General features: G+C 43.9%; 1 protein-coding gene across 1 annotated transcript in view; it reads right to left on the reverse strand.

Annotated features, from left to right (window-relative positions):
- LOC146869598 (proteasome activator complex subunit 2-like) overlaps window positions 1-4,306 on the reverse strand; it is a 163,246-nt gene extending 158,940 nt beyond the window's left edge. Inside the window, exon 1 of the mRNA XM_085640157.1 lies at window positions 3,863-4,306. Coding sequence (XP_085496283.1) covers window positions 3,863-4,306 — 444 coding nt within the window. The remainder of the gene's footprint in view (window positions 1-3,862) is intronic.
- Between the last annotated feature and the right edge of the window lie 12,839 nt (window positions 4,307-17,145).

A 17,145-nucleotide genomic window follows, 5' to 3' on the forward strand; every position in this document is an offset into this window, starting at 1 on the left:
GCACGCCACACACTGCTGCACGCCACACACTGCTGCACGCCACACTGCTGCACACTGCTGCACGCCACACTGCTGCACAACACTGCTGCACGCCGCACACTGCTGCACGCCGTTGCATGCCACACTGCTGCATGCCTCACACTGCTACACGAAACACTGCTGCACGCCGCACACTGCTGCACGCCTCACACTGCTGCACGCCTCACACTGCTGCACGCCGCACACAGCTTTTATGCGAGTTTATGCTACTAACATTGTAAATGACAATGCCTTTTAATTGTTTTAAAACCAAAACATAAATAAAAGGCATTGTAATTTTACAATGCCAATAGCTCAAACTCTTATAAATGCGAGACCTATTGCATTGCAAATGCTTGTTATATAATGACACAGTGATGTGCTTCTTTTGCAGTTTCTCGTCCTGCGATACCTGCTTTTTTGTTTTAGATAGTCCTTTCTTGTTATGTTATGTTATGTTAGTGCTATTTGTATTGCGCACGGCTGCTCCAGCGAAGGAGCGTCCCGGCGCACCGACAAGGTGGCGAACACAACACAACTGGGAAACAGAAATAATTATTAAGAAATTGGGGGGTGAAGGATTTAACAAAGCTCAGAAAATAAATGAGTTTTAGCGGCCTTGCGGAAGGAGAGCAGGTCACCAAAGGTCCGGAGTTTCAAAGGGAGAGCGTTCCAGAGTGCGGCTGCCCGCACCTTAAAAGAGCGACCCCCCACCCGACTGAGTTTGAACCGAGGGGCTACCGCTAATTCTTGGTCTAGCGAGCGCAGAGTGCGGCCCGGGATGTAAGGGCGCAAGAGTTGGTGCAGTAAGGGAGGTGATAGGCCCTTCAGAATTTTAAAGGAAAGGCACAAAACTTTAAAGTGGATCCGCTGCCTAACGGGTAACCAATGCAAGGCTCGCAAAGATTGACCGGCCGAGCAAAACCTAGGAAGACCTATGATCGCTCTGGCCGCAGCGTTCTGCACTCTTTGAAGTCGGGTTAACTCAGCCTGGTTTAATCCTATAAAAAGGGAGCTGGCATAGTCCAACCGTGCCAAAACCGTTGCTTGCACCACCAATTGACGAGTTGCGGCATCGAAGTTATGCACAAGTTATGCACAAGTTATGCACAAGTAGCGTATAATAGTCATATTTCTGTATGCTGACATTCCCATTTGTAATCCGACTGTTACAAGGAGTTATGTGTCTGTGGTATGTTTTATTTACTACGTGACATACACTATACTCTGTTAGATATTACGAGCATATCTCTGTCCGAACTGGACAGTTTATGGTTCCATGAGTCATACTTCACATTGTAAAAAGGGACATTCTGCTCTCTGTTCTACAGCTGTTCTGCCGTTTGAGCCTTTATAAGATGACTGCGGTTCTGGTGATGATAGGGTTGTTTTTAACCCCATTCTATTACTGCTCCCTCAGTGGTTGAGTATACTACTATACAAAAAAAAAGTTCCAGTACTAGCTCGTGTTGAGAAATGCTCAGGTTGTGTTGAACCGCGCTTCGTGCGATTCCCCCTCAGTGGCAGGGCAGTGCTGACTCCTGTTTGGTGTGATTTTCACTCAGTGGTAGGGGAGAATAAGAGGTGAAAGAATGCCATTGCTAAAACATATGATGCCATTACAGGGGATAAGTAAGTGGGGAGAAAGTTACCCATTGTTAAAACATTAGATGCCCGTACGTGGGATGAGTGTGTAGGTTGAAAGATACTGGATGCAAAAACACTAAATGCACTTACAGAGGATAAGTGTATGGGTTGAAAGCTTCACAATGCTAAAACATATGATGCCCTTTCGTGGGATGAGCGCGTGGGTTAAAATGTATCTGTTGCAAGTTAACGGAGTATGAATATTGAAAGATTCATGGTTTTTGCTTTTGTTTCCTTGGCTGTATGAATGGTTGTGTCAGCGTTTGATGTTGTACTGTGGTAATTATTGGTGTAGTTTGGTGGCTAGTCATAATTGATGTTCTGGAATGCCAGAGTAATGAGGGGGCCCTGGAGGGCGGTTGAGTCAGACAGACTGGGGCCGAGCATCCACCAACACCTGCTCCGGGTTGGGTCATTTATGTACCCATTCAACTTACCATAAACCTGCTCTTAATCTACTGGCATTGACTGAGCATTTCTACATTCCAACGTGCAACACAAATGGCGGGGTGTTCTCTACAGGTGGTCTAGTGGGCGTGTTCTCTGAAATTAATACTGTACGGCTTGCCCTATCCTGGCTGGAGAGCGAAGGTGTGCTGCAACTTATTAATATAGTGAGTGCTCCATCCCCACAATATAGTTGGATTTTTTTCCTCAGACATAACGGGATTGATCTTTCCAGGTACTTAAGCAAGGAATTATCTGCTGAAGGGAAGGCGTGGTATATTCTGTCCTGCTGGTAGAATAGGATTTCCTCTCTCCTGGTGCTAAAGTGGAGTGCTGCTCCTCGCTCTAGTTTCTTTAACTTGTACATTAGGAAGTTATTTTCGGGCAGTATAATGAAGAGTTTTGTCTTGGTGGTAGAGAGGGAGGTTTAACCTGGTAAAATAGCAAGGGTCTGCTAAATATGGTAAGGTGGGATTCTCATTCAGTTGCATAGGGAGATTTTCTCCCCCACACCAGGAATGTAGGGTGTTCCCTCATGGGGCCAAAGCAGGAGTGGGTTCACCATAGTAGGGTTGCAGGTACTTAATTATTTGCTAGCAGTATACCAAGGGGGAGGGGTTATCACTTAGGGGCTTAGTAAGGATGGTGTGGTACAGAGAATGCATATCGTTTGGTGGGATAGCACGTGCTGGTTTGGGGGAGTGGTTCTCTGTAGGTGGGACGGAAGGGGGGTATGCCCCCTGCTATGCTGCCAGAAGGATTCATTCACGGAGGAGGGATTCGGGGGGGGGGGGGGGGGGGGTTCTAACCTTGTATTATACCGGTGGCTTTCTCTCCTAAAGACATGAATTTTTCCTTCTAGAGGTTTAGCAAACCTTGTTAGTTCTCTCCCAGATGTATAGCGGGTCGGTGTGGACAGGGGCATTCTTTCCTAGTGGTAAAGCAATAAAGTCCTCTCCTGAAGTGTGGTATTTGCTATCCAGGTACTTAAGATAGTAGTACCGTAAGAGTTTGATAGCCAACCATATCCCTGACCCGGCCCAGGTGCCGCTGTGGTATTGGTAACTGGTTAATGGCCAGGCTAACAGTGGCTGAAACGGGCAGAGGTCATTAGATTGACATGGAGAGAAAATTGAGGTAGGCAGACATAAAAAAAATGTACAGAAGACAGCCCTATTGTCAAGTGGTCCCGTTTCACTTGCTTCAGTCACACTCCTAGCTTCATTTCACTATCCATTTTCCGGGGTTTAATTAGTCACACTAGAAGTTTGGACATACAACTCCCAACAAGCAGAGTGCTATTGCCCGCACAGCTAGCACTAAAACACAGATAAGGGATCACGTGTCAGTAGTAAGAGAATACTGGTAGGATGAGAATCCATATAAAACGAAGAAAGAGGAGACACAATACAGAGTGAAGCGCACACTGGCAGATCATGAACTATTGGAATTACCGTCTTCTTGCCGTTGCCGCTGACTTTGAGGGCGCAGGCTGACTTCGCCATAATGCAGGAGTTACAAGCGCACCTATCTTACAGTCGTCTCCCCGGCTGCTGTCTCTTCCTGTTCCAACTCCCCCCCCCCCCCCCCCCCTCCCCTCCCCCGCCCCGCCCCGCCCCGCCCCGCCCTCTTTCTCAGCAGTCCGGCTTCTTTTACTTTCCCTTTCGGCGGCCCAACGCATTGGTGCAGAGCCCTCAGGGGCCGTCCCTGGGCGCTCGGCTGGGTGGTGCCTCTCTCGCCCTCCTCATACCGTGGGTGTTAGGCCCGAGCGGTGCAGGTGCCCTGGGAGCTGCGAGGGCTCTTTGAACGGATGGGGTTTTCCAGGCTGCCGCGCCTGGCGGGAAGTCACGCGGTGTCTACAGTCCTTCATGGGAAGGAGTTGGGGGAGCGTTGAGTTCCTTCGTATCCAGTCTTGCAGTTTCTCCTCCCCTTCTGTGGGCGGCGCTGTAATAGCCTCGATTGACACCTCTAGCCCGTTCTGCGCGTCTCGCTGGCTGCTCCCGTAGTTTCGGAGAGAGGAGGCTGGAGTCCTGGAGCTGTACCTGGGCAGGTGGGCGCACTGTCTGTGGTGCAGCAAGTAATCAGCACCGAGGCTGCCGGGAGGCGCGCGCGACTGATCTCTACCAAGGGGCAAATGGCGGAAGTTGCTTTTCAAGCTTTCTGAAACTAATTTAGCTTGACGGTGTGTCTTCATTCAGGCTGCTGCCAGAGAGCTGTTATAGGATAGAGAGGATGTTGGAATTTAAAAATAGAGAAAAGGAGAGTCGTAAATAGGAGAGAGAAAACAGCGAAGGGCAAGCGAAAGTCCGGTCCTACATTGGACAGATCTCCCCAGGATTATGCGGCAAGGATTTGAAAATTTAGCGGCACAAAAAGGGAAATGTTGCGGCACTTTATTTTACTTGTAATCATTCCTTTTCAGCCGTAGATCATGGAAACTGTTTTAGCAGAGTATTCAAATTTGAAATAGTAAAGTGTCTGAGCGTGTTTGTTTGCCTCATTCTCCTTTAAGGTAACATTTTGGAACATAGGTGTTAGGAATGAATGAATATAACGCCAGGAGAAGTGAAGAAAAAGTAGCGTTTATTCCAATAGGATCCCACGTCCTGCTCACAACCGCCTACACACCCAACATTCTAAAGTGAACTCCAAATCCAAGGTTCTACAACCTGGGCAGTACCAATACCCAGGACAGGATAGGGGGGAGGGGGAAAAAGGCAAGGAACTCGGAAGATTACAACACACCTCCCTACTAAAAGGAGGATAACCAAAAACATGGTAAAAAACTGCAATCCCAAAAGGGAAATTAAGAGGTAAATGGATACAAAGGAGCAAATACAAGTGTAATATAACACATAGTTGACATCTAGTCTAACACAAGAGGATAGGTGGCATATGCGGAAACCAGAGAGAAGTACATCAAAGGGTTACATATTATAATCAGCTTGCCAAATAGGTGGTCTGCGTAACCTTGTACTTCTGGGATCGCTGTCCGTGGAAGTTGGACTGCTCTGACTGTCACCCAAAGAAGGCATGGAACCAGAAACACTTGGACAGCCCGCAATGTTGTCCGTGCTCCACATGCTTCCGTCTTCCAGCACTACAGAGTTGTTGTGAACACGTCTTATTCTCTGTGGTTTAGAATATGAGGAGATCTTAGATTTGGTAACACTGGGTTTTTTGACAACCACCCATTGGCCTTCTCTCCAACACTTGGTGGATGTTCCCCAACGACTGTCATACCTGTGCTTATATTCTGATTGATGTTTTTCAGCTTTTCTAAGAACATCTTCCCTGTCCACCCACACAGGAGTCCCACCATTAAGCCAATTGGGTGGGAGTTTTGAACCAGGTTTTCTTCCTTTAAGTGAGATAAATGGAGAAACTCCAGAGACAGCATTGGGTGTCGTATGGTACGACCACAACATTTTTAGGTCTCGCCTGACTAGCGCTGGCTCTGGCGAGACTTATAGTAAGCGCGTTTTGGAAGTGCAAACAGTGGCTTTGCAGGCCTCCAACTACAGTGCATGTGACCCGTCCGGGCGCGCGCACTATTTGGAGTCCTGCAACCACTTGTTTGCTTTCACTTTAGCCGTGATTCATCGCACCATTTGGCAGCCTGCGTGCCCGCCCCCACTCCCCCTCCCACTCCGTCAGCTTCAGTGCGCGCTTGTTAGACCACACAAGTGCGGAGTTGTCACTTTGGTCACAGCTTGTCAACCTCGTATTGTGAATTACATTTCCGTGTGTTTTGAAAATAACAATAGCTTTTACTTCGCAGGGTTAATCGGCGAACGTATCACCCATGGGAATGTCTGTATTTTTCTTAAATTGCTGCCTTTTCTCTGACTATTTGTTTTAATTACTTTGTTTAAAAGCCAGCTTTAAGGCAATTGACTCCCCAGAGTGCAAGGGGACTAGACCGAAGCCGTCATCTGCATTTAAAAACACGGACAGGGGAGGCTTGGCTCGCACGTGATCAGGATGGATGGCACGGGATGTTTTGGTACTTCAGTATTCTGCATACCCAGCAGGCAGGCGGGGGCTGAAAAGTCAGTTCAAGACAGTACCACACGTTTCTCCTAGCAGTGCCACCAGTCCTCTCCTCTGCCACCCACGGACATGCTGGGGAACTCTTATAATAAGGGTATAAACTCAACAATCTTCAACATAAATGGAATAAACGGCCAAACATCTCGGACAACAAAGCAAGCGACAAAGAGATGCTACAGAACCGTCCTCAACAGTGAAACCGCATATATGGATGTTTTAAAACAGAAGCGACACAGGAGGTAGTCTTGAAACAATACCGACTGATGTAAGGCATGAAAAAGTAGAAAAGCTTCACACACTTCAGCTTTATTTCACCGCCATGAAAGAAAATAAACAAACACGCGTGAGGGCAAATACATCATGTTAAATTTATGTTAACATAGTTTCATTGTTGTATTTTTCAACGTGTGCCACCGGTACAAATAAAACAAACACGCGCGCAAAGAAGTGAAAAAGCTTAAGGCACTTTGGCTTTATTTCACCGCCATGAAAGAAAAGAAAACACGCGTACGCGGGCAAAAACATTTATTAAAGCTATTCATGTAAAAATTGCGTAGTGGTAGTCTTCATTATGGTCAGTTTAAACAAATGGACAGAACGAAAAACTGCAATAGTTGGAAAAGGAAACCCTAGTAAAAAAAAAAAAAACACTTCAAACATGCATGCTGCGCGCGATTCGCGCTAAAGAAGGAGGCAGCAGGGGGAGGGGAGACAGGAGGGGGCCTGCGCATGTTTCCCTTGTGGGAACGAGCAGGGGCACCATATGTTTGCAAGTTAATTACAAACATATGGTGTCCTTGCTCGCTCCCGCCAGGGGATAGCCACACGTGCACAGATTTCGCGAATCCTATGATGAAAAAGCTTTTTTTTTAATTATCCATTTTAATGCAGGGAGGTCCTTTTGAAATCTCCCTCACACAGGCCTGGGGATTAGGATAGGCATATCCTACCCACTTATGCTCTTTTTGTTTTAACTGCTCCCAACACGGTGTTCAGTGGGTAATGCATGTGCAGCAGAAATATTTCTGTGCTGGACAGCCAATCAGAGTGTAGCAACTCACAAATCGGCACCTGGATTTGAAAATTTCCAATGGAAGGACAGGAGAAAAAGCTACCTTGTTCATTGCTGTGCTTTTATTTAATGAACTAGATTTGCACACATCCGTGGATTCGCAAATCTGCAGAGGATCCGTGGATTAAAGGTCCAGATAACCCTAAATTTGAACCTCTTCATGCCCTGAATGAAACACTTTCTAAACAATCATTCTCAAAAGCTCTGAATGGATTTATACCAGGATCATGTAAAGGCACTTCCAGTGAGGTTTTTATCCCCCTTCCCCTGCCAAAAATTCAAAGAATATCTAACAAAACAAGCGCGCACTGAAGTTGACGAGGAGGGAGTGGGAGGGGGGAGTAGGGGCGGGCACAGTGCAAATGGTGTGGTTGAAAGCCCACAGCATGTGTTGTGCACATGAAAGTGACAATCCGGAAACAAAGCAGGCTGGCCGGCTCTGTGGTCTGCAGAGATCTTATCGGCGCTATAATGTCTCCACCATCAATGGGCCCTAAACACCGTCGATCACCCAAAGTGGCCATATGTTAAAGTGATGCTTCACTTTAATGGGTATTTTCCAGTTTGAATTCTCCCAGCTCTGCCCGGAAGAGAAACATTTTCGTTTCAAACTGCTGTGCCCAGGGCTGTTCTATTCACTTTATTTCTGAATGTGAAATCGTGCTTGCATTCAATTTGTGCACACAAACGAAATGGATGTGTTCCTAAAAGTAGGGCATAAATAAATTGAATAAATGCAACTTTGAGTCTTTCATTAAGGATGAAAGGTTGTAAGAGCGCCTGTGTCAACCAGGGAGGCCTTGAGGACACACAGCTGTGCTTTCAGAAACATGGTCCGAAACACGACTTGCTAATGATATGAATGTATTATTTTTTATGAGTGACTAAGTTTATATTTTGTGACTTGGAAATAGCACACACACACATCTAGTCAGGCGCAAAGGCAGCTTCCAAGAGTTAGCACATGAAAGTCCGATGGTTTGCCCTCAGCGATGCACGTTATGAGAGTCACTGGCCACGGGACAGTTTGTGGTTCATGAATGCAGCAAACAGCTGTGGTAAGAGATATAGTATTTGCATTAAGAGATATATTATGTGCAACGACTGATTACAGAATATGGGCCCTCCATATGTGCGGTCTGTGCGGAGACACAAATGTATAGCATATCTAGCTTTAAAAACCACCTTATTTTTCGTATTTTACAGTGGCAGTGAGCTGCACTTTAAGCAGGACTTTGCGTGCCACTGACACGACCCCAGCCCTTCCAGTGTATCCAACGTGGTAACATGGATTTTTTTACTTTAACTAACCGGCGCCATTGTTTTCACCTTTTACAGTGGCAGTGAGTTGCACGTGAAAGCAGAGTTTGCCATTTCACTAATACTGCCCCAGCCCTTCCAGTCTTTCCAATGCACAATCCCACTACAAATAATTCCAGTACACTCAAAACCACATAATTACTATCCACATAATTCCACTGCACACAATGGCACGTAATTCCAGTACACACATCTGCGCTACACCACACATTTACGCATCACCCAATTCCACAATTAGCAATTTCAATCTAACGCACATAATTCCACTCCACATTCATGCACTCCGCTCCATAACACATGGGTAAAGCACATTGTCATTTACAGCGCCAATAGCTCTAACTCTCGCAAAAGTGAGACCTATGGCCATTGCACACAATAAATTCAACTTTGTAGCATGCCACATAATTCCAGACAATATAATGCTACTCCACACCATGCCACATAATCCCACACAACACCACACTATTTAATGCCACACAATTCTACATCACACAACATAATTATACTCCACACAATGCCACTCAGCGCTGCATAATTACACTCCACATAATAACACTCTACTCAATACAACACACCCCACATAAATGTACTTTATCCCACATACCAGCAATCCACATAAATGCTCTCCACACCATGACACATAATTCCAATAAGCATAATTTCACTCAACGCCACACAGTTCCAAGCCACACAATTCAACTCCACACATTTCCAATACATACCGCACAATTCCATACGAAACAACATATATCGAATACACAACACAATTCCACAACACACTACATATCCCCAATCCACACCGCATATTTCCACATCGTGCCACAAAATTTAACAGCTCACCACTCATGTGTGCCGGGCGCGCGCACCATTTGGCAGCCTGAAAGCACTCGTTGTCTTTCACTTTCGCCTGTCACACAGACGCGCTTTGAAGTGTGATCGCGATTGCGATCACTTACATTTCGCGGGCGCTTTGATGTTTTCAGTGAGCCGCGCGGCCACTGAGGACATCAAAGCGCCCGTGAACACCATTTGCCACCCCCACCTCTTCAGCCAACTTACTCGCCATGTCTTCTCTGGATTCTTGTGCCTCTTTTTGAAACTCAGGAGCAGTAACATTGTCGTGGTGTCACTAGTTTTTGTTTGTAAAACATAAATAAAACGCATTGTCAATTACAATGCCAATAGCTCAAACTCCCGTAAATGCGAGACCTATTGCATTGCAAATGCTTGTTCTAATGGCCTCCACAACCGGTTCTCGTGAAGACAATGCAAGTTGAATGGTGTCCTTTAGCATCCTGTTAGCCCTTTCTACCAGGCCATTAGCTTTGGGGCAGTAAAGGGGGGATCTGAGGTGAGTAACAGATAATGAGGTCATAAACTGCTTAATTTCATCTGAAGTGAATTGAACTCCATTGTCTGCTATAATAACGCTAGGAATGCCTTCTTTGAAAAAGGTTTCCTTCAAAAATTCAATCAATGATGTGGTAGTGATGGAAGAAACCATTTTCGTAACAATCCAATGGGAATGGTAGTCAATAAGAACAAACAAGAACCTATGAGAATGACATAACGGGTTCAAAGGACCGATAATATCCAGCCCTAATTTGTCCCAAGGTTTGGTGGGAATTGTCACCGGCATAAGCGGTGATTTGCGGATGATTTTAGTTTTGTCGCTAATGCCACACAATTCTTTACTTGACTCTTGACTAGAGAGTCCATATTAGGGAACCAATAGTTCTGTCTGATTTTGCTCTTAGTCATGTTCCTACCAGGGTGGCCTTCATGTGCAATTTGAATTAGCCGTTTATACATATTTTTTGGAGGGATGATTCTGCTGCCTCGATAAATAAGGTCACCTACAATAGACAATTCATTTCTTACAATCCAGAACTTGCGGATAGCTTCGGGAAAGTCTGTTATAGTTTTAGGCCATCCTTTGCTAAATACACTCTTAAGTAAGGCGAGATCACAGTCATCCTTTAAGGATTTCTCCCATTCATCTTTATTGAAGGCTGGAATTTCAATAGTAAGGATGGTTTCATCAGGAGGGTTGTACATGGGATCTTCACTGGACACAGGAAGTCTCGAGAGACAATCAGCTACCTGGTTGTCGATGCCTGGAATGTAAACCATGGAGTAGTTGAAGCCTTGTAGACTCAGTACCCACTTGGAAATACGTGGAGTGGCATTTTCAAGACGTTTTGGGGAGTAATAACAGGCTAGTGCCTCTTTCTCTATTGTGGAGTAGTTGAGTTCAGCATCTCTTAAGGTTCTCGAGGCAAATGCTATTACTTTCTCTTGGCCATTTACTATCTGTGTGAGTGACGCTCCTAACCCCTTCATGCTAGCATCCGTGGTCAGGATGGTTTTAGCGTTAGGGTCAAATGCACTTAGGATGGGTGCCTCAGTAATGGCTTCCTTGACGTGTACAAAAGTGTGTTGGCACTGCTGATTCCACTCAAATGATGACCCTTTTTTTAGTAGTTCTCTGAGAGGATGGACATGATCAGCAAAGTTCTTGACAAACTTGGACATATACTCAACTAAACCCAAAAAGGATTTGAGTTCCTCTTTATTTTTGGGAGTTGGAGCCAGTTTGACAGAATCTATCAGGTTGTATTTGGGTTTGATCCCCTCACTTGAAATAGTGTGACCAAGGTAGACTACAGATTCCACCCCAATTTTGCACTTGTCTTTCTGGGTGGTGAACCCAGCTTTACTGAGTCTAATCAAGACTGCTTCTAAAGTTTTGTTATGCTCCATCACAGACGAACCATGAATAAGGATGTCATCTTGGAAACAAAGCACATTGTCCAGACCTTGTAGTAAGTGATGCATTACACGTTGAAATACTGCTGCAGCAGAAGCTAGACCAAATGGTAATCTAGAGAATTGATAAGCCCCGAACGGCGTTATAAAAGAAGTGAGAGGTTTTGACTGGATGCAGAGCAACCTGATGGTAGGCTGAGGATAGATCTAAAACTGAAAAGAATTTCGCCCCTTGTATGGCAGAAAGCATTTCATTAATATTGGGGAGAGGGTGTCTATCCACCCAAATGTTGGAGTTTAAATCCCTGAGGTCAACACATAGACGAATGCCCTTGCCACCACCCTTGGCTGCTACTACAATGGGGGCCAACCATTCTGAACTTTCGATCTCTTCAATGACTTTGCTGGCTTCCAATCTGTCCAGTTCTTTTTTTAAGTGGTTCTCTTACAAGTAATGGAATAGATCTAGGTTTGTGGACAGCTGGTTTCGAATTTGACTTGAGTTTAATTTTGTGAAGAAAACCTTTCAAGAGACCTAGAGTGTCCGTAAAAACCTCCGGAAATTTTCCACAAATTTCCATTCCAATGTTAGATCTATCCACCAGGTAAACTGGTTCGGGTGCATTCGGGTCCAGCTTTATTCTTAGATCTTTTTGATGTTTCCAACCAAGTAAATTAGAACCATTTTTAGTAATGTAGACTTTTCCAACAGTCAATCTGTCCTTGAAGTCTATATGCATAAGCAGCATCCCCACCAGAGGTATGGGATCCTGATTGTATCCACCCGGCCGGATGTCAGGAGGCAATAGACTATACTTTTCTGTACCTGAATTGGCATGTAAAGTAGCTTAGTTGATGAGGGTATATGGGGAACAAGAGTCTGCATATACTACATACTTGACACTTTTGGAAACCGAGCAAGAGGGTTTCAAAGTAAACGATCATGTAATAATGCAAATGCACATCAAAATTAAAGATCTCAGATTAAATTCCAGATGTTCGTATCTTGTCTTTATTTCTCGAAAAAACTTCTTCGCTGCAAGCCCACTGCCAGCCAACACGTGTTTCGTCCTGACATTAATAGGTCATGGACTTCATCAGGGCTGAAGACAAAGAAATAACCGAATTTCATAAAGTATTTGCTAAATGTAACAACAGAATATGTACAAATATTCAAACATCAAGAACTAAAAAGCAAAATATGCAACTTGTTAAGCTGCTCTAACCTGATAGATAAACATGATGGTTGGAGCAAGAAATATGAAGTATAATATCACCGAAAAATTTGAAATTGTAGATAATGTGTATAAAATAAAAGGGGAAACTGCAGGGAGGGAGTGAAGATTGTAAAGAGAAAGAAAAGACCCTGTGGTTGAGAAGGACTTAGATGCCCTAGAAAAAAGCATTAACCATCGGAAACCTTTCCCCCATGTGGATAATCTAACATCTAAAGAAAGACTTGCATTGAAACAGCTGAGGGCGGATACATCAATTACAATAAGAGAAGCCGACAAGGGAGGCAACATTGTAATAATGTCTACAGAATACTATGTACAGGAGGCCCTTAGTCAATTAAACAATACAGCTTGGTACAAGAAACTTTCTAACAACCCTATTTTATCTATCAAGACAGTGATTAATGAACAACTTAAAGAGTGGAACACTGTGGGCTTACTAAGTGATGATGAATTTCGCTATCTCGCGTTACAGCGCGTTATCAAGGTGGTACATTTCAGACTATTATTACTGACACCATTTACTATTTAGAGAAGCAGCATATATATATTTATATATTCCACGGGTATCTAGATTCTTGTTTTGGCCCTACCTCAGACTATTAAGCGATATGGTCCTCTGGTGCTTTGCTAGTTTGTTTATGGACACAATTAGATAGTGTTACTAAATAGTGTTTCCTTTACAACTACTTCTGTTGAGAAAGGCAGCTCTTAAATTTTCGTTTATCGTTGTTGACTGCATGGTGAAGTTCAGTTTACTTTTTGTTTTAGGTTATATGAATGATATCTAGAACTGATAATATCAGATCGACATAATTTGAATACCTTTGGATTGGAGCCATCAGCCCGCAATTTGATTGGTACGCTTTTAATATCAACTACTACTGGCTCATTATTGTTTTAGTTACTTGGACAGAATATTAGCAATATTAATTTTTACTCGCAGGTTGCGAACGTTATTTCCTTGACTCCTGGACCTATAAGATACGTTTATTGATAACACCAAGTATTGGTGAGTTCTCTGAATTATATGTCCTATTTTCAGACCAATTCGTATTTATTGACAGTACATCACAATAGTGAATAGCCTAACAACACTGGCAGGTCACTTTGACCTGGCTCTCCTTGGTTTAAGATAATATTCTTTTTCTATCTTGCCCCTTTATTGGGCACAAGTGTTTAGTTTAACTTGTCCTTCACCTTTTCTTAGTTCATTTAACCTATCTTGATTTCACTAGACTATACATATCTTCTGATGACTTTTATTGAACTCTTAATCTATTGATGTTCACAGGGTCTTTTCTTTCTCTTTACAATCTTCACTCCCTCCCTGCAGTTTCCCCCTTTCTTTTATACACATTATCTACAATTTCAAATTTTTCGGTGATATTATACTTCATATTTCTTGCTCCAACCATCATGTTTATCTATCAGGTTAGAGCAGCTTAACAAGTTGCATATTTTGCTTTTTAGTTCTTGATGTTTGAATATTTGTACATATTCTGTTGTTACATTTAGCAAATACTTTATGAAATTCGGTTATTTCTTTGTCTTCAGCCCTGATGAAGTCCATGACCTATTAATGTCAGGACGAAACACGTGTTGGCTGGCAGTGGGCTTGCAGCGAAGAAGTTTTTTCGAGAAATAAAGACAAGATACGAACATCTGGAATTTAATCTGAGATCTTTAATTTTGATGTGCATTTGCATTATTACATGATCGTTTACTTTGAAACCCTCTTGCTCGGTTTCCAAATTTGTTAATGTTTGAGGTTAACTTTGTTTGCCTATATTACGATGTTGGTGGTCGTCGTATTGTTAACCTAGTAGCAAGGGTTCATATTCATAGACAGTACTAACAATTCATTTCTCAGCGCAAATTGTCCCTACCACTGTGGTTTTTGTTGTTACATACTTGACACTGTCTAGAAAAATTTCACACTTTGGGTACGAATTGCTACAACTTTCAGAACAATTAAATACTTGGAAACAATATCCTCTTCGGGAAGCTGAGGAATAGGTTCACTTGATATCATGTGAGTTATACCTTTCTTTAAATCGTGACACACTTTAGAGAAATTACCTCTTTTCTACATTTGCTACACATTACGCTTCTGGCGGGACATTTCACATTGTTAGCTAAATGATTAGGATTACCACACCTGTAGCATCTTAACTTGTTCCCAGAAGTAGTATGTATCTCAGGAATTGTAGGTAGGGATTTATGTTTAGAATCTTTGCTAGAAATCTTGTTTACATTGTTTTCTGAGACAAGCTTAACATCAACATCATCTTTCATCTCGTTCATACAATATGCAGTGTGTTCAATGCTCTTGTCAATGGCAATGGCGTGTTTCAAATCTGGGGCTTCAGCTAAAAGTCTTTCCTGAATTTTCTTATCACTAGTACATCTTACCAGCTGATCCCTAATAAGAGACTCAGTTAAATTTCCAAACTCACACATAGAGGCTAAACCCCTCAGAACTGCAATATAATTGATCACTTTTTCATTTTTTCCTTGAGCACGCAAAAAAAACTTGTGACGCTCTAGTACAATATTAATTTTTTCCCCAAATTGCGCCTCCAATTTTTTTAAGGTTAATTGATACACATCTTGTTGGACATCACCCTCACCATCAACATCAATATTCACATTTTCAACAATAGAATCAGGAAGGTCATCAAAAATGTCCCTACCCTGCTTCCCCAGGTTGTGCAGGAGGATATGTTGTTTGCGCACAGCGGAAAACCTGTCACCACCTATAGCAATAAGATATGATTCAAAGAGATTCACTCACTTTTTCCATGGAATGAGAGGATCTCCAGCTTCATCAAGAAATGAAGGAGGTTGAGACATAGCAAACGCAGACATGCTGGAGGCAGAAAGGAAAGAAAAATAAAGGAGGAGAAATAAGAGAGCAACAGGTGATGGAATAAAATGAGGAAAGAAGAAAAAGAAAGAACCGGAAATATAAAGAAGAGAAAAGAAAAAAAGAAAGAGGATGTGCGAAAAACAAACAACATCAAAATGAGCTGTGCCAGTCAAAAAGAGAATGTACAATGAACAAACAACATCCAATAATAAGCTGTGCCTGTCAGCGGGTAGAAATATGCAGGCAAATGAATGAGAAAGATAACTTCAACAGTACCGGATCATAGACTGGGTTAAAAACCTCTAATAAAACCACACACGAAGTGTAAGCTGAGCCTGTCAGCGAAAGTAGCATGCAGGCTGAAAACCTTGGAGTAGTGTCTGATAGGTAGTGTCTGCTGAGGAAGGCCAATCACCGCTCGAAAAAATGAGTAATCCTGTCACATGTGAAAGGCGGAACATTCATAGCGTGGACCACCTCCAAAGAAAAAAAATGCAGGCTGAGACCAATGAAGTAGGCAGGAAAATAAAGCAGTGTCTCAGGGCAGAGTCTGCGGGGAAAACAACGAAGGAGATGACGTCCCCGGGAAGAGGCGGGAACCTAGACCGTAGGCTTCCCTGGAAAGAGAACCACTGGAGCAACACTGCGCCACACAGACCAAAGAGAACTCCAGCGAGGAAGCGGGGCACTCTCACGGAGGTGGGGAAAAAGACCGGTAACTGGAAGCCAGCCTCTAACCAAACGCATATATCATCTGAAGAGACGAGAAGAACCTCCCTCCAAGAACGTCATCGACACAACGATAATGGCGAGAGGAGTTGGAACGGTGGAAATGCCCCAGTGCGGAAGAAACAAACTCACCCACCGTGAGGGACAGTTCCAGTAGCCAGGGAGTCCGCTACGATGGAAAGAGGCTCCACAGGAAGACGAAGGAAAACGGGGCAGATCGACACCAAGTCCTCCGGTGAAGGTGTTAGCGAGCAGGCAGCAAGAACACTGGGGAAAGGATCCTCACCGTCCCCAGCACGGTAAGTTGAATTCGTCGCCAAAATGTTAGGAATGAATGAATATAACGCCAGGAGAAGTGAAGAAAAAGTAGCGTTTATTCCAATAGGATCCCACATCCTGCTCACAACCGCCTACACACCCAACATTCTAAAGCGAACTCCAAATCCAAGGTTCTACAACCTGGGCAGTACCAATACCCAGGACAGGAGAGGGGGAAAAAGGCAAGGAACACGGAAGATTACAACAATAGGTTAAGCCAAGCTCAATAGCCCAGGGTTGCTAGTCATCCTGCTTTCTGTGGCACTGTGCTGACTTGGGGCTAGCAGTTCCAAGCCTCTGAGGGAAAGAGGTGGTATGTGGACGCTTGGTACATGTAGAGCACGTCTACAGACTCCTCGGAGGGAAGCCTCGCATGGGATGTGGGTGATTGAGGGTGGAAGTGGGACAGATGGGAGGGACCTTTGACTTGGGCATGAAGGGCCCATCAACGCATGGTGCATGCAGAGCATGGGCTTTAGATGGTGGCAGTAGGGGGTAGGGGGAATAGTCACTGGAAGGGACCCTTGATTTGTATTTGCATTGATATAGTGCTTACTACCCTGTCAAGGTGCTTTTCAGTGAGTAGCACGCTACTCCGGAACCCAAAAAGGATTAGTGGTGAGTTAGTATAGGGAAATACAAAATTAATTTGAGCTGTGGACATG

This window comes from Triturus cristatus, chromosome 1_1, assembly GCF_964204655.1.
Source record: "Triturus cristatus chromosome 1_1, aTriCri1.1, whole genome shotgun sequence".
NCBI classification, from domain to species: domain Eukaryota; kingdom Metazoa; phylum Chordata; class Amphibia; order Caudata; family Salamandridae; genus Triturus; species Triturus cristatus.